The sequence below is a fragment of the Epinephelus moara genome, chromosome 2 (genome assembly GCF_006386435.1).
Source record: "Epinephelus moara isolate mb chromosome 2, YSFRI_EMoa_1.0, whole genome shotgun sequence".
Lineage (NCBI taxonomy): Eukaryota > Metazoa > Chordata > Actinopteri > Perciformes > Serranidae > Epinephelus > Epinephelus moara.
The window spans coordinates 2413160-2439322 of NC_065507.1; the positions used below are offsets into that span (position 1 = coordinate 2413160).

General features: G+C 41.9%; 1 protein-coding gene and 1 long non-coding RNA gene across 2 annotated transcripts; one reads left to right on the forward strand and one right to left on the reverse strand.

The window, feature by feature from the left end:
• The first annotated feature begins 2290 nt into the window (after window positions 1-2290).
• dlc (deltaC) lies at window positions 2291-25614 on the forward strand. The gene is made up of 10 exons (XM_050065438.1): window positions 2291-2598; window positions 3004-3246; window positions 3530-3590; window positions 4078-4335; window positions 5546-5737; window positions 10736-10905; window positions 11165-11381; window positions 21120-21870; window positions 22138-22252; window positions 24073-25614. The coding sequence occupies exons 1-10, from the start codon at window positions 2548-2550 to the stop codon at window positions 24076-24078; spliced, it is 2064 nt and encodes a 687-aa protein (XP_049921395.1). The 5' UTR covers window positions 2291-2547; the 3' UTR covers window positions 24079-25614.
• On the reverse strand, window positions 4344-21112 carry LOC126403544 (uncharacterized). Its single transcript, XR_007571324.1, has 3 exons — window positions 18857-21112; window positions 6913-7069; window positions 4344-5102 (listed from the first exon to the last, which is right to left on the reverse strand). It is a non-coding gene; the product is annotated as an uncharacterized LOC126403544 (long non-coding RNA).
• Window positions 25615-26163: the final 549 nt, after the last annotated feature.

The window sequence follows — 26163 nt, forward strand, 5'->3', positions numbered from 1 at the left end:
TGTGTCTCGTCTGTTGTGAACTTTATGTCTCTGTCACTGAGCTTGATGTCAGTGAACAGTGACCTGCTCGCACTTCACTTGGTTTTATCTCTTAAAGTTTTTACCACTTCACACTGTGCACGCTGTGATATCTGCTGTAAGTCACTGTCATGCAGACTGGTGACTGTGACACATCACAGTGTCCATTTCAAATCCTTACTGAGCCTTTATTAGCACCAGGAACTATTAATAACTGGGCTGTTTGTTTGTTAGGGACTGTTTGTTATTGATGACAGAGGGAGGTGCTAAAGGAGGAGGCATGTCAAATATCAAGTTTCTTTATTTTGACTAAGGGGAGGAACATGTAAACCTCCATTCATCACAGCCACAAAGTGTAAAAAACAGAACTTATCATTTGATTTTAAAATGTCCGACGGTCCTTGGACACACCGTGTACGATGATGAGAAGGTCACCACATCTGAGCTCCAGCAGTCCGTCATATTCTCATCCCAAGTGATCAAATATCTCCATGTTGTCATCATCCACATGCGTATCCTCCTGCGTCTGCTGTTGATGTTTTGGGATGTTGCGACCAACGCTGGGCCGTCAACAAAAGCACATAGACATGTACAGTTTGCATACAGTCAGTACAACACTGCAAATTGATGTTTATTTCCGTCAACAGCAAAAACATGTGGTTGCGTTCAGGACAAAAGAACAAGGTTTGGCTTTACTGTCTTACAGGAAATGAACACCGGCCTCCTGGGTGACAGCCAGTGGTTGTTGGACCCGTCCACCACCCTTCCACCCGCCCTACTCAGACCTCCATCCCCTTAACTTTTGTTGTTGTTTCACCGTGTGTCCCGCTAATGCCGCAGAATGCTGTTAAATAATAACAGCGACCGGCCACGCATCATGCCGACGTGAAAGGGCAGCTTTTTCGTTAGTGTCTGATACCGGAAGTCACTGACCAAGCACTGGTTTTCAATGACTTCAGAGTGAGACCAGGTTGGCCGAGACCCTGAGCAGAGCTGCTCACGTGGGCAGCACTGTGTCCCAGCCGATCATTTGCTGCTGGTGAAAATATTCCAACATGTAGTGGCCACGTATCATGCTGACGTGAAAGGACAGGTTTGTGTCGTTGGCACCTGACGCTGGAAATCACTAATCAAGCACTGGACTTTGACGACTTTGGAGTGAGACTCAGTTGTATGAAAGGAGTCATCGCTGCCCAGTGGAGAAGCATGCTGCCATGAAAGGTGGCTTTATAGGCGTCAGCGTCTGAGGCCGAAATCACTGACAAGGTGGCGAGATTTGACGACTTTGGAATGAGAACAACCTGGGACACATAAAAATACAAACAGACAAAAGACATAACATAACAACATCTGAGCTTATAATAGTGACATTCCACCAAAATCACTTTATTGTACGTCTTCATTTAAAATTTGGCCCAAAATGAACCATTTACACGAATGACATCACACCCGGCCATCCTCCTCTGATAAGTAAAGAACAGTCCCTAAATTGGTATCAAAAATCTGTGTTTAATTTTGTGTGGGAAGGTTTATAAATGACTGGAGTGTGTGTGTGTGTGTGTGTGTGTGTGTGTGTGTGTGTGACGCTCTCCGGTTGACCGGGGGGAGGCAGTAAAAGGAGCGTTTGGCCGCTCAGGCTGCTGCTGTCGCCTGACAGTTTGTTCTATTGCCCCGCTGTAATTGTCCCCTCGGCGGTGAAAGCGAATCAAAGCGGGGGCCCCTGTTACTCCCCCCTCCCTCCTCCTCCTCCTCCTCCCTCCTCCTGCTACCATGCAGGGTTGATAGAAGACTCCTTGGCACTCCACACTGCAAGAAATGTCCCACCTTCCACCGCTGCTTTAACTGACAGTTCATGTGTTCAGGACGCAGAGACTTGAAGCCTAACCATGACTCTGGGTTTCACAGCAGCTTCACTCATGTCTGTGCAGGTCTCAGCTTCCTGGAAAGGTTCAAATCAATCATGTAAAATAAAAGAATAAAGTGGTGGCGCGCTTTCAGCACTGATCGGAAACTGCCGCACCTGATTTGTAGTAAAATGTGCGCCCGCAGGCTGAAGGCGCTCCTCCTGCTGGACAGGAAGTTGAGACTGACTGAAGAAGTGAATTAACAGTTTCTGTTTCTGAGCAGCGGCGGCGGCAGCGGCAGAGGAGGAGTTTCCTTCAGGTGGACTTTTTTTTTGCAGCGCTCCCCCCTCCCCTCTCCCACGCACAACCCCCCCCCCCCCGCTCCTCCGCGGTATAAAGCGGAGGTGTAACGCAGCTGTTACAGTCCAGAGTTCAGCAGCCGAGCGGATCTTTACTCTCGTGGTTTTATTTTCCTCCATCCAGCCCGCGGACACACACACACTTACATATACGCACACACACAATCACACACACACCTCTCTCTGTGAAGCCGCGTTTCTCTGCGGAGCCTGTTGAATTTTTACTCCTCCAGTGTCTGTTTCCTGTGGACCCGTTTGGATTTACGCACTTATTATTCCGTGGAGCTCCGGAGCTTTCTGTGCTGGACGTTCCGTGCCGACACGCCATGGCGCGTTTGTTAGTGTCGTGTCTCCTGCTGTTTGTATCAGCGCAGACGGTGAGTAGCACTGACAGCACACTCACAGGAATTCAGCTTGTGTTTTTTCACCTCAGAGCTGCGCTGGTTTGGTTCTTATCCGCTCTTCCTGGGGACGCGGGGTTTGGAGACGTGCGCTTTTACGCGCAGCGCGCTGAGCTATTTTTACAATTTAACAATTTCTACGGGACCTGAAGTACTTATATTTTATTTTCTGATATGTATGGATGTCTGACTTGTAAATGATGCAGCACAGAGAGTCTGAAGCCACACATATCACCAGTGTCTGCAGAAATGAAACGAGAACAGCTCATTGTTGAACATTTTCCAGCTTTTACAGACTGAGTGTCTGTGCTTCTGTCGTTTGTGCATTTCTATATCTGCACATGAGGTGACACGTTACTGACCCTTCTCCTCCCTCCTCAGGCCCTCACCTCCGGGGTCTTCGAGCTGAAGATCGACTCCTTCACCAGCTCCCGCGGCGTCTGTCGCTACCAGTCCCGGGACTGCCAGATATTTTTCCGCGTGTGCCTCAAGCACTCGCAGGACGTTATCAACCCGGAGCCGCCGTGCACGTACGGCACCGCGCTCACAGAGATCTTCGGCGCCGACTCCAACTCCATCTCCGGGAGCGCGCCCATCAGGGTGCCCTTTCACTTCAAGTGGCCGGTAGGTGACGAAAATCACACGGTTTGTCTTTAAAAGACGGAATTTTATCACCTTCAGTCCTGCAGTGATCTGAGAGGCTCACATTAGTCTTTACAAAGCATGTCTTAGTTATTTCACAGGTCACATTCAGAGGCGTTTGTCACAAGAATTATGAATTTCTTTTACTTCGTAGACGCGTGAATAAGTCAGAGGAAAGAAGCTGAGCAACATAAGAATGAGTTTCCTGCAGGATGAAACATGTGTGTGTGACAGACCTGGTCATTAATGGATCCTCTCGTTTCAGGGGACCTTCTCTCTGATCATTGAAGCCTGGAATGCGGAGTCTTCAGGACTCGAGTCCACAGGTAAAATACAGCTGCTGCTGCTGCTGCTGCTGTAGTGTCGCTGCGTCACCGCCAGGCGATGACAGCGGCGCTCTTTCCCTCTGAAATCACTCAGTCCAGAGAGAAGAGTTCATGTTTGATGAAAGGAAACACAACTTTATTGCAGGAGTCCAGGTGTGAGCTGTCTGTTTATATTTGAACACAGAGGATGATACAGATCTGTGCATTTTGCAGATTTGTCATGAAAGGTTTTATCACACGAGAAGTTTGTGTTGCCTGCTGTAAAGTCAGTGTGTTCATTGCAACATCATGAAGACACCACAGGAGATGAAAGTCAGGTCTCTAGAAACTCAGCCACAGACAAACATAAACTCTCCACAGGAGTATCATAAAACCTGAAAGTGATCTTGCATTCTTCGACCTGTTTTAACACATCTTCAGGATATATCTTTTATAATCAGACCTCACACAGTAAAAACTGTCCCCATCTCCTCCCTCATTTATCCAGAGAACCAAAACAATCTCATCAGCCGGCTGGCGACCCGCCGCAGGCTGACCGTCGGGGAGGAGTGGTCCCAGGACGTGCACTTTGGCAACCAGAGCGAGCTGCGTTACTCCTACCACGTAGTGTGCACTGAGCACTACCACGGTGAGGCCTGCTCCGCCTACTGCCGGCCCCGCAACGACACCTTTGGCCACTACACCTGCGATGACGACGGGAGCCGCCGCTGCCTGGAGGGCTGGAGGGGCGAGTACTGCTCTGACCGTGAGTCTGAATGATGACCTTTCACTGCTGCTCGCTGTGTCTCTGCCATCTGTATCTGATTTGTTCAGCGACTAAATAATCCAACATGGGATAAAAAGAATAAGTTGAAAAATGTGCCAAAAACGCAGAATGGTCCTTTAAGGCATCAACATGTTGCAACATTAAGTTAGTTGTTTAATCTGTGTTTCACCTCCTGATAGTGAGCTAGTAGTGACTGTGTGACACTGGAGAGTGTTTCATCTGCTCTAGTGTCTTAATCTCATGTCTACACAGTCCTGTAATATTCCTGTAAGGACGAGACGTTGGAAGTTTTCAGCGACAAGTTTGTTGAGACTTAAACATGATTTTATTTCTAACCTGTAACTCAGTAGGAAGTTGCCTCAAGTGTCAAGCTTCGAGTTTCGAGAAGGGTTTCATTGCTCGTTGTCTTTGTCCTCCAGACAGCAGTGCAGATTATTTTAAATTTAAAAGAAAAAAGAAAAGTTCAGACCGCAGACCACATCAGTCCCAGACCAACTACAGAACCAAAATTGGCTGTAAAATGTTTATTTGTAACAGCAGTGAGCCTCCTCCACCTCCTCTCCCTCCGTTTTTATCCTAACGTTTCTTCAGACTGTGTGGGAGGAGGTGTGTGTGTGTGTGTGTGTGTGTGTGTGTGTAGGGGTAGGGGGGGTGGAGAATAGGACCCTTGGCGCTTCATTTTTTTGTCCAGCAGCCTTGAAATTGTTAAGTCAAGCAGTTGTCAACGCTGTCGCTGGTCCTGGTGGCTGCGGAGGACAAAAAAAAAGAGAGATCTTAGAGCTTCTGTTTTTTCCAGTGTGTGTGTGTGTGTGTTGGCTCTGAGGTCTGCTCCTTTTGTTTTTAGCTCAACAGTCGGCCCCCAACCCGCCCGTTTTAACAGGGACACGCGCTGGAGCTTAATGTGCGCTGCCTTGCGTGAAAAGAGACGGCATGTGTTGCTTTTGTTGTGTGGGCCAGCTGCTTCGTTCAGTACTTAACAAGCACTTGTAGGGGAGTGTGTGTGTGTGTGTGTGTGTGAGGCCCTGAGAGGGGAGGGGACGTTGTTTTGTGATTGAGTGAAGAACATGAGACACACACACACACTCATAGTAATATTCTCTCCTTCTTCCTCCCCCTTTCTCCCTTTCCCTCTCTTCCTTTGACTCCCTCCCTCCCTGCCTCCCTGCGTTCCCTCTCCTCCTCTCATCAGCCATCTGTGCAGCGGGGTGCAGCGAGGGGCACGGCTTCTGCGAGTCTCCGGGGGAGTGTGTGTGCCGGCAGGGCTGGCAGGGCACGCGCTGCGACGAGTGCGCCCGACACCCCGGCTGCCTCCACGGGACCTGCCAGCAGCCCTGGCAGTGCAACTGCAAGGAGGGATGGGGAGGCCTGTACTGTAACCAAGGTGCGTTCAACCCCCCAAAACAACCCCGACCTGTCAGGTTGACGGGCAGCTGACTGTTCATTCACCAGCCCACCCAAAAACACATGTGCTTCTGTCAGTTTTCTCCCAGATTAAGACAAAAAAAAAGAAACATTTTAGGATTTAGCACTCAGCAGGAAGTTTAAGGCGCAGACTAAACGTTGCCTGTTAAACCAAACAACTGACCCATAAATGATGTCACTAACCAGCCTTTAAATAGCCAACCACCATCTCAGACTCCAGATGTTGCCTGGTCCATTCTCAGCTTTGGCTGTGGTTGAGTAACAACTGCAGATGGCGTTAATTAAAATTCATTAAAATGTTAATCAGAGGGTTGATGAGGAGGGCAGAGGGCAGAGCTGCTGTGCAACTGAACAGAAAAAAAAGAGAGGATTATATCGTTGTTTCTGCGTCTGTAGCTCTGATGTTTCACTCCTTTTCTTTCTCTTATATAACTTTAACATTTCCTGTTTAGTCGTATCAACTTGCAGAGACATGAAGATTCTTTATCACAGTCGACATCATGTCTTCAGTTATGTTAATGTTGCCCCTGAGCCAGACAAATCTATGAGCTCATGTTTTGTTTCCTCCAGCCAATGCGTCTGGTTCAGATAAATGTCCTGCCAACCTCAGGCAGGTCGGCCAATCACAATCTAACACAGGGCGAGATTTAGGCGATTAATGATGACTTGTGGAGCCTTCTTGCTTTACTCAAAATACTTGATGATGTTGTTTCTGGCTCACGCCGGGGACCCTACGTGGAGCTAGCTTAGCAAAGAGGAGCGTCGTTGAAGCATTTTCAAAAACAAGATGGCTGCAGCAGATGTGGAACGTTCTGTAGAAGTTAAAATTCTGACGGCAAAAACGGCGACACTCGTTCACAGACGTATCGATGCGACACCATCACAGCTCATCTTTGCACGCTAGTCTTTTGCTCAGCGCTACGTTTGGTTGCTCTGATTGGTTGTAGGTCTGTCCCAGAGATACTCAGCTACCTTTGCCCAGGGGCCACTATGGCAAAATGACAAGAGGCCAGGGGCCGCTTAATAGGCAAACATTTATAAGTAATATCTGTCTGAGAGATCCTCCTCTGGGTTTCTGGATAAACAAGCTAGTTTGATGCCTTTTATGCTCTCCATCACCTTATTCATACTTACATTGCTGCAAAGAAAATTCCCAGTGTGAATCAACTTATATTCATGGTCTGAGGGCCACCCGGCGTCCAGTCTGGCCCACAGGCTGTAATTTGAGTAACACTGTTCCATCCAATCCCGACCAGAGGCACTTTGATCGATGATCGTTGATAACGCGCCGCTGGAAATCAAAAATAGAGAGAGAGGTTTCAGACTATTTGTCCTGGCGCTGCTGAGCTAAGTGTTGAGTGATAACGTTAATGAACTTGAGGACTGAGACGTTCCGTGTGTGCAGGAAAACTACGCCAGACATACTGAATCCATAAAGACTTCAGATTCACACATTTAATTGTTCATCTTCTTTTTTTTTTAACCCCGCCATCATAGCTCATGAACACATTATTCAACAGCTGACTGTTAGTTCTCAGAAGTCGGAGTCTACCACCAGCTCCTCCACCAGGTTGTAGCTCCTTGATAATGTCATGTCAACTATCATAACTGTCGCAAGGAAATTTAAGATCTCTGCAAGTTCCTGCACAAACAGCGATGAAATGAAACAAAACTTCTTGGAAGGTATCGGAAAATAAAAGAAAAAAGCTTTGATAATATTGTATTAATGACCAAAACAGAGCAGAACACCAGTGAGATCCTGTGAGTTATTTCCCCAGGCAACATTAGCACCACGATAGTCTCTGTTTAATCTGTGAACCAGTTCACATCTTGTTTATATTCACACGTCGTTATGTATCATCTGTAGTGGTGCACCACAGATTTATTACTATATTGATTAATCAAACATAAATTTAGTAATTGAGTATTCCGCTGATTAATCCATCAATTCATAAGTAATCTGATAATACTTTTGCTTTATTAAAGAGCAACAGGAAACACTAACTGGTTCCTTTTAACAGACGTGTCTTATCTTTTAATATTTTGTACATTTACTGTTTTAAAAAATTAAACACAATATTATCCATCAAAAGTAAACTCATGTAGTGCATTTAAGTTCCAGATTACATTCTGGGTTTAGAAGAAGACGTTTTTTAAAATGCAAAAAGAAATAAACTAAAAAATGCCTCTGGACACGATTAGATGGACCAGTGATACTCAAACTCAGACCATGAATATACGTTGAGTCACACTGGGAATTTTTTTAGTAGCAATTTATAAAAATGGGTATAGATAAAAATTAAATAATAAAATATTAGTAATAACAATAATAACTTTATTTAACTTATTTTATTTATTTAAATAATATGTAAAAATAAACAAGTAATTAGACTCTCAGAAGCACAGCTATCAACTGCAGTGACTCACATTACTCAACCAGTCATCACATACAGACATAATTTATTTAAATCCTTTAAGAGTCTTCATCTTAACTAGCAGTCGCATTGATTTATGTGAAATGCTTACGTTAATGTTACGTCATGTCGGGTCCGCTCTGTGGAAAGGACGCTTTCTGCTGAGATGCTGAAGCATTGACTTCCATCTATTATGCATCATGATCCAGTTTTACAGTTAACGCACAGCAGTCGCAGAAACAGAGTTTCATTTTGATTCAGCTTCCCAAACTTTTCTCTGGCCTGACTCTTCTCTTTGCCCCTTGTTATCTCTGTCTTCCTCCATTTTTAAATCTGCTCCATCAAACCACCTCCTCCTCTCCACTGCATCAGCACGTTGTGCTACAGTAATAATCATACTTATGATCACCTCTATGGATTTAACGCAGCATTGAGGCAAAGAATCTGCATCAAGGCTTTTCAGTGACGGAGTTACTTGGGTTTCTGGGGCAATGTTTTCAGCCCTATAGCAATGATATTGGACAGAGATCTGAAGGACGGTAAAAGTAAACTGCAGTAGTGAAGAAAAGTGAGAGAAAACGAAAATATCCAAATAAAAGCAAATATCCATACAGTATTATGTTTGCAGAATAAAAATGTATGTAAACATTATGATTTAAACATAAAATACACATTTATAGATTATATAAATTGATTTGTTGTGTCAGCAAGTTTTACTTGAATGTAAAGCGGTTTATCGTCTGCATAAAAAAAAAAAAAGTTTCCCAAAACCGACACGGTCTGATCGATTTCACTTCAGAAGGACATCACATTTGCTCAGTAAGCAAAAAAAAACCATCTTTAGTGTTTTCATGTTTTTTTTATTTATTTATTAAGTATTGATTTAACATTTCAGTTCCCATCTCGATGTCGATGTGTTGGATTTAGCCAATGAACATATTTTTAGCTGTAGGGTAGGTTATCACTGACACTCTCCTGTCTCTTCAAGGAGTAATGCTGGAACCCCTTATACCTAAAAAGCTTGAGAAAAAAATGTAGTCATTCAAACTTAATCTACTTCTGGGGAACACACAGAGGGGTGGATCCCTATTTTCAATGATGCCAAGATGACAATACGCAACATAAAACAAAACAACACTGGCTTAAATTAAACAAAACATTACATTTATGAGCATATTTCTAAAATGCCAAGTATTCATAGGATAAACAAGCTAACCATAACCTCATTGTAATACCAATTCCAAATTTCATGATTAGAATTAGTCATGTTCAGTAGCGCCGTATCCACGCTTGGCAGGATGTTTGAATAGGTGGTAATATATCTACAAACCGCTGAGCATTTAAAACCTCAGAGACTTTACATGCTTCCAAAAATAAAGGCATAACAGATACGACTTTTTCAAGCATTAAAATGAATCTCAAACTATCTGGAGGTCGGAGGAGAAGACATCGAATAACTGCTAGCTGTTTTACAAGTAGGTGTATGTGTAGTTATTTACATGAGGAGGTTCAAGTTGAGTTGAAACTCTCAGGTTGCAGATGTTATGGCGATGTTTAAGACGGAGCTGGAAATTTGGGAACCAAGAGGAGCAAACTGACACATTTTCTAATCTGGAAACACCAACATTTGTCTGTCTAAGATGGAGAACAAGTGAAAGTAGAACATTGGATATTCAGATATTGTTAAAGTTTGAGCAGGCTGAGTTTTAGGGACAGGGTTTCTAGCTCTGTGTTTTCAGAGTTTAGAAGTAAAAAGCTGATGGCGATGTGAATCTGCAGCACAATTGTCTGCTACATAGCGTTTTTTTGTGGAAGTTTTACACAACATAATCTTCTCATTTAATCCGTTATCGGGCATTTACCATTCTCAACCCATAAAATAAATCTGAGATCCATGCAAAAAACAACACACAAACTCTTGATAATTCATTCACGTTTTACATGACCTGCACCACGCGCCTCCTTCCCTTGCAAACTTTATTTCTGCAGACAAAACATAGTTTTGTTATCGCTTATGCTGCAGACGTTTTGGTGTGAGAGTGTAAGATGGTCATAGGGTGCCAGCTGTTAAAACACCTCTTGGTAAATTGTAGCCCGTTTAATGGCTTTGTTCGTTGTTCTCTAGATTTGATTTTGATTTTTGTCACTAGGAGGATTTACTACAAACAAGACAAGACAATATTTGTTCAAGTAAAACCCTTTAAACCCACAGTTAGTCCCGTACTGTATACAGCACACAAGAAAACATTAAAGCAGCAAGTGTACAACAATTGATGCCCTGCATACAGCAGGAACCCACCTTATATACTATATCATCATCAACTACATGTTTCTATTGTCTCACAAACACTGTACCAAAGCCTCAATATTTTGATTTAGTGCTAAAAAAAATTAAAATGGGAGTCATTTTATCTCTATAACTTCATAGGTTTACTTTAGCCATAAAAAGACACGTCTACACAAAAGGAATATTTTTATATCTTCTGGTTGCTGACTCATTAACCAAACCTCGCCGTTACTCTCACTCTGTCTCTAAACTCCAGACCTGAACTACTGCACCAACCACAAGCCATGCCAGAACGAAGCTTCATGCACCAACACCGGTCAGGGCAGCTACACCTGCACCTGCCGGCCCGGGTTCACGGGCAACAACTGCGAGATCGAGACCAACGAGTGCGACAGCAACCCCTGCAAGAACGGCGGCAGCTGCAAAGTAAGTCATCGCACCGACACGTCTGATGGAGCTGTCGACTTTCCAATCTTTACTGAGCTCAGGAGGGTTTTGTTGAAACAGCCTTTGAAACGTAGAGATGCTCATTTATCAACTTTGAGTCATTTAGCAAAGAGATATTTTCCAGAATCCTTCAATAGGAGCGCAGCAGAACTTTATAGTTACTAACAGACAGAAACATAAGAAAAATAAATAAAGAACCCAATCCTGACCTTGTTCTCTCCTTCCATCTCTCCTCCAGGATTTGGAGAATGATTATTCATGTGAGTGCCCTCAAGGCTTCTATGGGAAGAACTGTGAGATCAGTGCCATGACGTGTGCAGACGGACCTTGTTTTAACGGAGGAACCTGTGTGGAGAACGTCTCCGGCGGGTACAGCTGCCACTGTCCGTCTGGGTACACGGGCTCTAACTGCGAGAAGAGGATTGACAGATGCAGCAGCAATCCCTGCGCTAACGGTATGAACCACCTGTAACCTGCTGCATTTATTTTAACTCTGTCAAGTCATGAGAAAAAAGAAAGCACCCCTATCACCTCTGATATAGGTGATGTTTTTTGGGGTTTTTTTTTTGCTGCTTTGTATTTTTTCTGTCTTGTCCCCCTGACAGGAACAATAGCTTTAGAGTTATTAAAGAATGAAATATGAACTGTGACGTTGTTAAAGTTCATGTAAGTGAGCACTTATTATCAACTGTCAGTGCAACATATGAATAATAAAGTCAGGTGTGCAGGTGGTGCTTGAGATGAAAAAATCAGGAATTCAGGTCTTCATCAATATCAACTCATTTTTAATCACTTTTGCAAGAATATAATACAAAAGCATCATCATGAACCAGTCACACCAAAACCCAAACTCCAGTACCAATCTGTCTGGTGTTAAACTGTCAGCCATAAGACTGAAAGTAGTCCTGCATAGCAAGAACTATCTCCCGCTGTGCCAGCGCTGGAGAAAGGTTTGCCTGAACCCATAAAAATTCCCATAAAGGGGGAAAAACCCACTATATTTTTTTGGTATTTCCTTAAAACAATCACAATCATCTTGGGTGGTGCTAAGCCCTGGATGCAGCCACAGCACTCTCGCGAAATAGTGTCAGGGAAACCTTGTTTTGGTGGAACATTTGCATGTGGGAGGTGAGCCCTGATATAAAAACGACTGATAACCACATAAATATTAAGAGATGTTTTAGCGTGCAGGTTGCAAGCTCCAAGGTTGTTGTTTATGTTTCATGCACAGAAAACGCCCTCTGGAAATAGGTCTGGCCATGTGAGGGTAGATTCATGCAGCGACGGGGATTTTGAACACAATAACATGCAGATAGCAGATAGGGATAAAGATTAATGTCTGAAGTTGGCTGCCAATGGCATGCTAACACAGTCTGCATCAGAGTAGACTGAAGGCAGAATCTGCAAAGTCATTTCCTGCGTTTAGTCTGTTTGTCAGTGAGGCCAGAGTGGACCTGTTTACGTCTTGTTTGTGGGACTAATCCAGTCTCATCTGAATTAATCTGATGCTGCAAACTGGTTAAATAAAGAGTAAAAACATGGAGGTTATGGCACATATCTGAGGGGTGTGGTACAGAAACATCCAGATCTTTTTTGGGACAGTCCTGTCAGTACTTGCCAGCTAGGTTACTTTTTTACAGAAGCCACAAAACAACAGCCGAGCCTTTGATTTGTGAGTTAAGAAAAAACAAGCTGTTAAGCTCAGGAGAGATGGCCGATATGACACTGTGATAGTCAGTGACTTTTTTAGAAGTGCAGACTTGAAGGCAACCGCCATTCAACCTCTTCCCGGAATCAGTTTCTTGTCCTTTCCCGGTGAAGCAGCTCCAGACATTGATGCGTCTTAAGAATCTTGGCTTTTTGCCTCGTAGCTTTGCGACAGACCGTTTTACCCACACTCGTATGCACAGGACGTTCTGTCCAAAGACATGAGCTTTAGATATCTGAATTGTGTAATAAGGTGCAGTTTGTGATTCTGGAGAAGGATTAGGCTAAGTCTCATTTTCAGGCTGTCAAACACCGTTGCTTTGGGGTTGGTGCTTCGGGCGCCAGTATTTGGCAACCTGGGAATAAGACTCAACAAAGTTATCCAGAATCACAAACTGCACCTTTAAAGGTGGTTGTATTTTGCTTCTGTAGCTATAAACAGTGAGTGAAATCACAGGGCACAGTAGCAGAGTGCAACAGCAAGATATCAAGGTGAATTATTGTCCAGTCCGTCTTGATCTCTACTTTTTAAAAGCTTCAAGTGACTTAAAATCTGATTGGATGGAAACATGCCAAACTGCTTTTGGTACAAAGCTTCTGTAATGTGTGCACAGTTGTTCAGTATTTCTGCACACACCCGCAAACACATTTGTAAAAGCTATTTAAACTTTTATGATAGTTGTAGATTAAGTGATCATTGCTTATCTCATCAGCAGAAAAGATACAACGACTTGCCAAGTGGGTCAAGTGTCCTGTTCCTACTCCTGGTAGGACAAACAATACAGGTGTTGATAACTCTGAGCTGTGGGTTACTTAATCATTAATTCAGTGTAGTTGAACTAGAATTCACAGCCTCATTGTCCTGTTTAAACGAGCAGACCTGCAACGATTTGTCAATTACCAATTAATTGGTGACTATTTTAATCATCAAACAATCATTTTAATATTTTTTTAAAGCAAAGAAGCAGAACATTTGCTGGTTTCATTCTTTTAAATGTAAGAATTTGAGGCTTTTCTTTGTCATGACTGATAATATACTGAAGATCTTTGGACTTTTGGAGTGTTGGCCAGATAAAAGATAGTGTGTAGATGTTACCTTGGGCTCCAGGAAATAACACAGGGCATGCTTCACTACTATAGTCAAGTGTGTATTCATCGATAACGAAAATAATTATTAGTTACAGCGCAAAAATTAAGGTAAATGTTACTCAGCCGAGGTAAAGGAAAAGATAAGTGGCACTCAGTTTACCTTTCTGAGGGAAGTTTTTTGGAGGGCGCAAGGTGTTTGAAACCTGCACATCTTTTCTCTGGCAGTTAATCTGTTTGTAGATCTAAACTTTCAAGGACTGGATCCACCTGCTGCAGGCTGTTTAGACACATTCAGGCCGTCAGGGACTTTTTTCACAGTTCGTCAAACACTAGTGTGTACATCCCTGTTTTTGTGAAACCACCCGAAGCTTTCACAGCCCGTCAGTGTGTAGCCTTTATCGTTTGTTTTTTAGCCTTGTGATGACCTTGGATGAACAGCTGTATATCATGAAGTGTAGACTTTCAGTCAGTTAATCATTTATTCATTCAATGTCAGTCAATATCAAACTATTTACAAGAACAAGCTGGTATAATGATTAAATTATGCCCCGACAAAGGTTATCGTCAAAGAGAACTAGAACATCAGTGATTTACAATCTGACTCTGCACAAACTATGTATACTATAATTACTATACTATAATTATAATTACAGTAATCTGCTGGCTATTAAAACTTTAATAACTTGTTGGACTGAAACAGACATTGTTAGCCTTTTTTATTGTTTCTAAAATAACAGAGGGCACATTTGTCTTTAGTAAGAGTCAACAATAAGTTCTTAGTGTACCCCAGAATGATTGTCTTTATTGGCTCAAATGCAGAGATGACTGAATACCTTTGGTTTTATCCTAAATTAACTTCATCATATTTAGTGAGCTGGTGTCAGAAAGGGGAAACACAGATGTACAGTTGTGTGTCATCAGCATAAATATATGTATATATATATATATATATATATATATATACTGGTAATATTACAGAGGAAAAATGGCTCTAGAATTGAGCCCTGTGGAACGCCGCAATTAATACCGTTTCACAGGCCAATTTTTGTTTTAAGATATATTCCAGACTGTCTCAGAGCAAAGTTCTTCATACAAACTCAGTGCTCAGGTCGAAAAGACAGAAACACTGTTTACTTTTGGTGATTTTCTTCCTACTCTCCGAGTTGGACAGCAAAGTTGGAAGCCCCTCCACAATTCTTTGCTGATTAGCTGGATTTGCTATATTCTTTATAGTTGCAGACATTAACTCAAGGTGGAAACGGCTTACTTGGTTCCCCAAATTCTTTGTATTAACAAAGTATTTAACATTTATGGGCCAGATTCACACAGTGTGCATCTTGTCCAGTTTGTGCTTCCTATTAAGTTCATAAAAGACAAAATGTTCCCAGACGTCTGCTTTCAAAGTACTGGGCGTGTTTTTTATTACTTGCTGCTGACAATATAACTATAAATATGTATATAAAAAAAACATTTGCCCACAATTCAATGCAAGAGACGTTACCTCCTGAAGGTAACTTTACAATTTAATTGTCCAGCGGAGGCCAGAAAATCAACAATCAATGTTAGGATTTAATTTTGTGAAGGCTGTTATTTCACATATTATCACAATAAAATAGTATTATTAGATTAATGGTCAGGTGGTTGGGGTTGGGTTTTTCATGTATGCCTAATTATAGTTTAAATTCCTGATTATATTCAGTCACTGCACTGATGCAGAATCGTCCACGTCCGCATCGCAGTGCATTTTATAATGGAGAAATTTCCACACCTCTAAAGCTCAGGAAACAAGAGCAATCTCATTTTACTGATAATGAGCTCTGAAATGAGACCGAAACAGTTTCAATATGCCAAACTGCTTCAAATAAGACTGATGAACAAATATAGCAAAAATAAGTACTGATACATTAACACACTAACATCTTACAGTTACAATGAAAACACTTTAAGAAGCCACCAAAGTGGATCTGTGAAACAGTTGCATTTTAACTTTTATTAACTTTTCTTTTGAATCATAATTACCCCAGACTCCATAACTAATCAATCAGCTGTTTATTAATGAATTTGATCACTGATTAATGATTAATTTGTTAATGACCACATGACCATGGTGGAATTTGCCCTCAGTACAGCATGGTGGGGAGGGTGAAACATATTTGTCCACAGGCCAAGTGGCCAGTGAACGTTCACCCACTTGCATTTTACCAGCATTTGGCGTGTCAATGTTGTACCCTGACGGTGGCTCAGTGTAGCAGTGTCAGGAACATCATCAGCACCACATTAGACATATGACTAACTTTACAGACAAAATTCACATATGACCACATAATGAAATTCATATTTACAGGATTGTCATAAAATACAAATCATCAAAATTATGAATTACTCTCTGAAACAGTTACTCTTAAAATTCAGATTTTTTTTTTTTTGAGCAAATTCTGGGTGAATTTCTTCATGCAGGTTGCTGTTACAACCAACAAGCATGTCTGCTGTTAGATTAAGTTGCAGCAGTGTATCATTTAATAACAGTAATGACCTGGTATGAACATAAAAAGATAGTGATTACCCTCGGTTTATAGGCCACCTGTAATAACAAGGACTCAAGTTGGAGCTGATTCATGTTACATTACTGAACAGAGTCAACGACCTTTGTTTCAGTGTGAAGACTCAGAGCGAAAGAGAACACTGTGCTTCAAAACAGTGCAGCTTTAACCAATAGCTTATGTAGATAAACTCCACAGTTTTTAAGTAAAATCTGTTATTGAACAAAGAGGCTTTTAAAGTAGAGATGTGTAGGATTACACAAGAGAAGTGGCCCAAGAGTTGAGCCCTGTGGAACACCGAAATTAATACTGCAGAAATTTAGGGGGATCTGTTAGCATAAATTGAATATAATATTCATAATTATGTTTTTATTAGTCTATAATCGCTTGAAACTAAGAATTTTTATGACTCTAGAATGAGCCAGTTATGTCTTCTACAAAGCCTGACATGCTCCACTGTCATGTTTCTCCAGTAGCCCAGAGCAGACATACCTATAGCTAGCTTTAGAGAGGGCCTTTTACGTTCTTACGTTACCTGACACTTACTCACCATAGGTTCTCCTACACACAGAGGGGGTGAGCAGAGGGGTAGTCAGTTTGTTGCAGCCTGCAACCTCACTATGAGATGCCACTAAATTCTGCACCCTTTATGTTGCTTTTCATCGCAGGCTCTACATGAATGTTGATTATTTTCATTCTCTAAACGAGAAAGTAAAAGTTGATCTGTAGATCTGTGTGCATCATCCGCAAGTGTTTTTGCACAACTAAAATGTACAAAACCTGATAATATTTAGCTTTAAAACAGCATTCAGTCGTAAGTACATTTTAAAGAGAGAACACAATCTGTAACAGTGAGCATGTTTGGTTTTTCAGTCATTTAGTGTTTTGTTTCCATTACTGTGTTTAGTGAGGATGTTCTGTTGGTGCACGACTAAGTGTTTCTGTGTTGAAAGAAAAGGATATAAGTGACCAAACAAAACTGACACTTCTGAGTTTATGTTTCAGCTGATGGTGGATTTTTAAACATTTATTAAAGGAGCATTGCCCAAAATTTGAGGAGGGCATGAAAACACGTTTTTGATTAGTTACTTTAAGATGTGACTCTGACTGACATATGCTATTGATCAAATACAGTTTGATTGTTTGGATCCTTGTTTATCGTTTCCACCAGTGAATGGATGCAGAGACGTTTGGGTTTAAAGCTTCACATCAGATATCTGTGTGTGTGTGTGTGTGTGTGTGTGTGTGTGTGTGTGTGTGTGTGTGTGTGTGTGTGTCAAAGGGCAGATAAACTCCTGGATTGTCACGTAGGAGCCTCTGAACATGTCCCGTCTTCTTCTGTCTGACAGCACAAACATGTTTGTCCTCATTGTTGTCGTCCTAAACAAGCCTGTTTTAGCAGCAGCCCTGGAGACTCTCAGACCGCTCTGTCTGTCTGTCTCTGTCTACCTTGTTGCACACATCTTGGGCAGGAATCCAGCCCTGATGCAGTGCCGAACTGATCCACGGCTCATTTCTCTCTGGAAATGCTTGGATCTTCTTGTGTGCCAAAAGAGTTTTACAAAATCACTTAGCCTGCTGCACCTCGCCTTGGCACGCAAAATGTGTGTCCTGTTTGGACTGGTGTTTTCACAACTTATTTACAACAAATAACATTTGCTTTACATCACTGCTGAACGCTTTCCAAGGCATACCGTCCAGCTTTGGATTGAATTCCTGTCTTCCAGGGAGCCACTTTGTCTTTTTTTAATCACCTTGCAGATACTTGAAACTTGCTGCAGAGCGATAATCCATCATAGTCAGCACTCTGCTGAGTTTAAGTGTTGTCAGAGTGACAGTTCATCTGTGTTGGATGTGTGAACTCTCAGTCAGGTGTGTTAATTGCAAGTGAAAGTCAGCGGCAAAACAAATTCACATTATTCTTTTCAAGTCAACCGTGTTGTCTTGCTGTCATGGGTTTAGTTTTCTGACAACACACTTAATGAATGCTCCTAGTGGTGTAGGATGTCTGATTTGCCTACGGCTCATGAATGCATCGTGCAGATCAAATTTCAGATCAGTGAGAATGATTGTGTGTTTATTGTGATAGATTTGCTATCAGCAACAAGTTTCAAGTCTCTGCAAGTTGATTTGACAGCTTTGTAAAATGAGGTGCACCCAAAGGTGGCCTGGAAGGAAGAAAAAATGGTTTGGAGAATGTTCAGAAGTAAACCGTAAAAGATTTGGTGGAAACAGGATAAAAAAAAATGCAAAAACACCAGTAATAAACTTTAAGAATGGGAATGTTTTTACAACTTTCTGATGCGCCTGATTTGGCAAATGTTATTCACTGCAAAGGTGTGAGATTATTAGGAGATGTTTGTTACTCACAGGATGTCTAAAACAAAAGAAAAGAGTTTTAGTAAAGAAAGAAGGGTGCAGATAGACTCTTAGACTTTGTTAAGTCACCTGTTAACATGTCAGACGGGCATCCAGTCGAGTCAAACTGTCTTTTTTGTATGAAAAGCAGACAGATAATCTGCATCAGACGGCTCCACTGACAGAACTGGCATCACAAAACAAACCTTTATCGCAGAATATTACAATTAACATACAGTTATCGTTTGCCTGCTGAGCAGAGTCATCTCCTGGGGTTGCAGCTCAGTCTTCAGTCCTCCCTCAGGTCTTCATTAGCGTGTAGAAACCGCCGCCTGCTTATCTTCAATCTGCAATCATTCCTGCCTCTCAGTGAGCCTGACAGACAGAAAAAAAAGACCCTCATAAGTGCCGAGTGGTTGGTTGTAGCTCCGCTCTGTTTACAGTGTTGCAACACATCAGCAGCACAGAACAACCAAATATGGAGCTGATGTTTGAGTAGAGTTTGTTTTTGCAGTGTTCAGCCTGCAGTTTGAGCTTCAGGGTGTCGCCCCAAGTCGACCCCACAAGCCCCTTTAAAGACATCTCCAGAAGTTCAGTCACCCTTTCTTAATAAAAGTCAAACAGAAAGTATTGGTTTGCAAAATGTAGGTCTCTGCCGAACCAAGAGACCATTAATAACCTTAACAAAATAACTGGAACAATGAACGAGAGCCAGTAAGTCAGTTAAGTGTTTAGGGGGCTTTAGGTCTTTTCTTAACTTACAGATCTCTGCAGTGTTTAACAGTAAACTCCACTGACAGTGAAAAACATCTCCTCAGGATGTTTCTAACCACACACACATTTCTCTCCTGATGAGCGTCATCTGTTGTGAGGAAGCGATGTTATAAACAAGTTTTTTTGGCCCTCTCTCCTCTCGCTGCCCTCCATTCTGCCAGAGTCTTCTGTTGTTAACTCTTCTTCTTCTTGTGTTTGAGGATTTTATTGGATTGAAACATCTAAAAAACTGTTACTTATTTCATGCTTTTGTGATCAACCACCACTCGTAAGACCTAAAGAAAGGTAAATCATTATTTTGTTTTTATGCGACATAACTTAAATTTATTCTGCAGCATTTAAAAAGTATTCATCTCTTGACTTTGGTATTTTAAGACTGAAACACTTGTTGGTGCAGTTATTTACAGTATACAGAACTTTTTAACAGACTTGTAAGATGTTTTAGACTCTGGTTGAGTACTTCATCTGTTCAGGCTGACAGAGATACTCTGGAGTCCCCCAAGGCCCCATTCTTGGTCACCTTTTTTTGTTTTACATGCACCTATGGAGAAGTATCACCAGTAAATATTAAATTACATTTTAGCAGATATGCACATGATTCTCAGTTTAACACTTCTGTGTCACTCAGTAACGTTATCCCCATCGATAAGCACTGAAAGAAAGGCACCTCTCAATATTCCACGTAGAATACTTCACCACAAGCTAACAGTCGTGTTGTTTTTTGTGTGTGTTTTTGATTCTTGGGACATTGCAGCCTTTTTGGATGCACTCTGGAATCTTTATCATGTCAGCAGCGCCTTAGTTTCAGCCACTTTGTTTCAGCCACTATCTTTCTAGCTTTACATATAGCACCAGTCAAAACACTTTCCCATTCACATGAAAATGTGCCCAAACTTTTGACTGCTACTGTAGGTGAAAAAAACAACCCCTCCCTGATCATATTTCTTTTATTCTATTATTAACTGTTACATTTTATTACAGTTAATCAATTTATTTGGATGATATTGTCTCATTTCCATGACTGTATCTACTTTTTTTCTTGTAAAGCGCTTATTTGTATTGCAATCTTGCACAAAAATCACCAAGAAGATAATTAGTCTTGATTTGATTTCCACGAACCAGGTGGATTGTAGATTACAGCATAAAACATCAAACCTGCATCTTTGGCCTCATTTACACTGCATGGTTCGGCTCAACTCAGCTCACGGCTCAACTCGTACGAGGCACTTTGTTTTACACTGCAGATAGCACCCCTCGTTACTAAGGTGATGCCCTGTAAAACTGCTGTGACATTATCTTCAAGGCGACATTTGCTGAATCCTTTCATCAGCAGCTACACCGAGGAACATCTGCACTTCGCCAATTGTAGGGCATAATGCACAGTACAGTCCACAAAACACAAACACCCACAAAACTCCAGTGGCTATTGATGGTAGCTTGGCTATTTAAAAGTGGTTGGTTTGACAATCATATCATCTGTCTGTCTCTTTGTCCTGTCCTCCGGTTGTGTGTCATTGACTGCACACTGTTTGCACTTGCAGAAAAAGGTTAAATTATTATTATTAGACTACAACGTTTCGGTCATGGACCGTCATCAGGTTTCTACTTGATGAAGGTCCATGTTTGCCCCACCTACGCACCTGTTTAAGACTGTTTTGGTGTGCACAGGACTTTTTTGACTTGTGTGTCATTAACTAAAACCTTTCTGTGTCTGTCTCTCTGCAGGTGCTCAGTGTTTGGATCTCGGTAAACGTGTCATGTGCCGCTGTCGGCCCGGCTTCACTGGCTCTCGCTGCGAGACCAACATTGACGACTGCGCCGGCAACCCCTGCCGCAACGCCGGCACCTGTGTGGATGGCATCAACGACTTCACCTGCACTTGCACACTTGGCTTCACCAGTAAGGACTGCTCCGTGCGCACCAGCCCCTGCGACCAGTTCCCCTGCGATAACGGTGGCACGTGTTACACCCACTTTACTGGCCCCGTGTGCCAGTGTCCGCCAGGCTTCATGGGCGCACGCTGTGAGTACTCACTCCCTCACCCTGTCACAGGGCCGACTGCAAAACCGCCCGGGAGTGGCGACGTCCCTCCTGCGCTTATTGCTGCTGTCGCCCTTGGCCTGGTGACGCTGACTCTGCTGATCTTCGCTGCCATCCACATTCTGCGCCAGCTCCGCCGGGGCAGGGAGCTAGCGGCCATGACCACAGCAGTGAAGAACGACCTGGAGGCCGTGAACAACCGCAACGCTGTAATCGGTGGGGGTGGACCCTATAATGGGAGCTTACCAGGAGCTCCACTGGGTAGCCTGAGAGAGAAGGAGGCCTTTCTCATCCCGCGAGGACAACTTAAAGTGTCCAATAAGGACGCGGCGTTGGTGGAGAACGGTGGCGACAACATGTCCATATTTAAAAACAAAATGGCAGACTGTAACCTGGCGAAAGATGAGCAGCGCCTGGCCAAGAGCAAGTTTGATGTGTAAGGACCTGATGATGGTTTGTGTGTGTATGTGTATGTGTGTGTGTGTGTGTGTGTGTGTGGGCGCGCGTGTTTTCCTGTTTTCGTCCATTTTACTTTCCCTTCTCTGAAATCTCTTCTGTTCTGTGAAGACAAGTCGCAGCATGTTTGTCGTCTGTTATCTGATCAGTCCAGTGTTCACACACCTTCACAAAGTATTTCCGTCCAAAATCTTTGTTGTTGCCACGGTACCAACCCTCTCTCACTCTCTCTCCCACTCTCTGACAGTAAGAAGTGTGATTCGTCCATCATCGTCCCTCCTCTAAGTTTTGCAAAAGACAGTCTGTATCACCCAGTGTTCATCATCCCAGAGCAGATAGAGCAGTGTGTGTTTGCTACTGAGGTGAGGACACGTCAACTAACACAACCACGCACACATTAATGTGCATTTATGTATTTTTGGAGGAGTTTCATAAGAGACTTATCTCACCTTTGGTTTGTTACACTGTTCATTGCATTTTTTTTTTCTGGATGGAAAGATCGACACAGCCAGTGTCAGAGAATATGACTGGTGCGAGTGAAGAACTGGTCTCTTTCTCTCACAGTCTCCAGATTTTCTACAAACAAAATTCATTACAACTGCATCAAATAATCCCCTGAAAAATAAGACTCTTTAAAAAAAAATGCTGAATTAGATGTCATGTTGTTTTAACTGTCATGCCCTCTGCACACTGAGCCATTCATCAAAAGTTTTATTATAAATAAAATTGATAAAATATATATAAATCTAGGCAACTGTCAAATCAGAAAGTTGCAGAAATAGTTGTGTTATTAATTACAGCTCTCCAGTGCTGGGCACACAAAATCAGCTGTAACCTATTAAACCAGTGTGTAGCCGACACTATAAATTATTCAGCTGAGATTGATAATGGTCTAATAATATAACTACTATCTATGGGTCTGATATTGATTTATTAACCCACATTTTCTCATTTATCTCAGACTGGAATGAAAAGATGTTTTCACCATTTTTATTGGTGTCTAAATGCTGACTTGAATTGGCCCGACATCGCCAGTCCAAATCACAAATGCAAGTCAAATTGGAAGCTCTCAGTTTGTTTTTGCCAAGGGGTGTTAACATTGGCCGCAGACCAAAATGCCTCTGCATGCAAGTAGATAGACCCACAACCAACCAGAGCAATGAAACACGAAATAGTGCTGAGTGACGGACAAGTGTAAACAGACCACAGTGTGCAGAGATGAGCTGTGATGGTGTAACATCAACATGTCGAACATGTGAACGAGTGTTGCCGTTTTTGCCATCAGAAGTTGAAAATAGTGTTTAAACTTTAAGTTTCACAACAGCTGCGGCCATGTTGGTTTAAAAAATGCCTCAGCGCTACTTCTCTTTAGTAAGCCAGGTTTATGCCCGCTGTTGTGTCCTCGGCGTGAGGGGAGCAGGCATAAAATTGATGTCACCACCACGTATTTTGCGTTAAGCGTGAGGGCTCAATTGTCTGAAACACGCCCCATTTTAGACAAACTGTTGTGATTGTCCTGACCCGTCTGAGGACGATGGACATCTGTCTGAACGAGACCAGACATATCTGCCAGAGCAAATATAACATGAACTTGCAGATTCGACTGGTTCCCAGGCTACATTTGAACTTTAATACTGAAAACAGTCTCATGTTGCTGAGTTAATCTCCAGATATTTGTTAGGTTTTGTGCCCTGACTCATGTAATACATGTAATGTTTAAACATTTCAAGAATCAGCCGCTTTGAATGAAAGTAATAGATGCAAATGAAAAACAATAATGTCGGTTATCGAAGACGAAAGTTCTTCTCGTGTAAAAAGTCATCAGTTCAAAAAGGCTACATGACATGAGTTATGGAAAAAAACAGTAATGACAAGAGAGTACATTATGATATGCAAAACTTAACATCTGTCAAAATCAGCGAACTTGTTTATAGTGACAAAGTTTATCAGATTCATCAAAACTTATGTGGCGAGGAGTGTCAATGTATCGGCTCCATTTTGGGGAAAAGCTCACATTTTCTGCAGGTTTTAGGAACTTAGACTTTGACATGTGACTCTTGCTTTTTTAAAATGAGTCTTTTCTCTTCCTGTTTTATAAATGATGGCATGTTTTTAAGTTTGACCTAGAAGAAGTCATCGCATACGCCGATGACTAACTGCTGTTTCTCTGTCTTGTTCATAGGTATAACCTCCAGTTTTCAGACCGCCAGCGGAGGAACTTTTACACTGCAGGCCTGAAATATTTTCTGTCCAGGACAGTTCCCCCGGAGGATCTATCCAACACACATTATTTTATTTAATATTTATTACTGCTGCTCAATGGAAAGAAACAAAAAAAGAAAGGACTTGTTTTTTAATCCTTTTCTGCTTCGACATTGACAATATTTGGATGACAATGATTCAGCGGAGGAGAGAAAAGAGGAAAGAGTGAATGTCCGGCATCATTTGCACTATTTATCTTTTTTTATACCTTAAATCCTAATATAATATTCCTGTCTGTATATCTGAATTTTCTTTGGATCAAACGTGAATGAGAGGATGTAAAGCATCTGAATCGTCCGCCAATCAGAGAGACCGGTGCCTTTGCTATGCTCCCTAATCACCGTGGCAACCGTTTCCTGTACAGTCTCACATGATGTCAATCAAATCGTCAGAGGACCTGCTTACAGGAATGGGAGACAGAAAGTTTTATTTTGAGGTCAGACAACCTTAAACTTTTCCTGTCTGAAAGCTGAACTGGACAGTTTGTGACTCCGTCCAATTTATTTTATTTTATTATTTTTATTGTGTTTGAACGTGAAGCTTCACACTGTGGCCTGTTAGAAGGAGGACTACAGCAGCCTTACAATCACATCCTACAATCTCTGAAGTGCCTCTCATTGTGAAAAACTGCAACAAATCCTGTTTTAACAATCCCAGTAAACCCATTAAAATCCACTGGAGCCTTTTCGACATCCATCGTAACACTGTTCCAGTCCAAGCCTTAAATCTAAGTCTAAATGATGTGTCAGGTGAATCGGGGAGAATTTGTACCTCTTAATAACCAGTTGTTTTCTACATTTTCACCTCATGAACAGATAATCCAACTTCTGACAATAATAAAACAGAAAAGTGGAGCATGTCAGGCTGGATGAAGGTCCAGCCGAGCTGGATTCATCTTATAAATCAAATCAGTTTTTCCATTTGTCTTCCTGTTTCGAAGTATATGTTACTATGAATCAAAACTAAACTTGCTGCCTTTTCTCTTTCGTGCTGCCTTCATCGACCACTGCTGTCACAGCGAGTAAACAGGAGAACAATAAAGACACCTGCTGTTGTTCTGCAACATTCCCAAGACTCAAGCTGACGTGTTGAACGTCTGAACAGTCACAACTGAGGGTGTTTTATTTTTACACTAAAAAAAGGAACTTTTACATCAGTGAAGGACTCCAAAGAGAGTTTGTTTTTGTAACTTCTTCTTTTTTTTTAGCTAATCCATTTGATACCAAAAATACGTGTTGTTCCTGTTAAGTCGTGTCTTTGTACTATCTTCCTTAATTTAAGAAAACAATGCAATGTGTACAGATCCTCAAGAAGATAGTTTTCCTATTTAATTTTGCCCTCTGTAAATAATTTTGTATTTATGAAAGAGAACTGTATATATGTCTATGTTAATGTGCCTAATGTCTCAGTCCGAATCAAGAAATATATTTTTTCATAAATAAATTAGAAAAAATAATATTAATGCTGTTGTGTTGTTGCACATTTCTTCTTTATGTGTTTTACTTTGTGGAAAAATGAAATATTTGGATATAAGAAGGTCATAAGTGAGGACAAGAGCGCCACAGGGCTTTTATGTTCTTTATCAGGAAACCTGGAAATCCATTGTGTCATTTGCTTTAGGGATGAGTCGCTGGAAAAGAATTTGGAAGTGCTCAGAAAACATAAGTTACAGGTTGATGTCATGGTTTGGAAGTATTGCTGTCACTTGTGGTTGATTAAGCAGATGGAACATCTCGACAACGAGAAGGACTTCAACAGGCTGGTAGCATCCAGCAGAAATTAGGACACAAAACAAAGTCCTCAGATAGTACCTATCTAACCTCAAACACAGCTGTAAGACCTAATATATATTTAGATTGCTTCTCCCCAATTTCTCTTCAAGAACTGACCGCAGTGATTTCTTCATCTAAATCATCAACGTGTCTCTTAGACCCCATCCCAACTAGGCTACTTAAGGAGGTCTTTCCTTTAGTTAACACTCATATATTAGATATGATCAATATATCCTTAT

Excerpts from the sequence above, each read along its gene's own strand:
- dlc (XM_050065438.1), top strand. The coding sequence starts at position 2,548 with ATGGCGCGTTTGTTAGTGTCGTGTCTCCTGCTGTTTGTATCAGCGCAG. Across the intron at positions 5,738-10,735 it reads AGGCCTGTACTGTAACCAAG|ACCTGAACTACTGCACCAAC; the intron begins GTGCGTTCAACC and ends TCTAAACTCCAG. Across the intron at positions 21,871-22,137 it reads GCCAAGAGCAAGTTTGATGT|TAAGAAGTGTGATTCGTCCA; the intron begins GTAAGGACCTGA and ends ACTCTCTGACAG.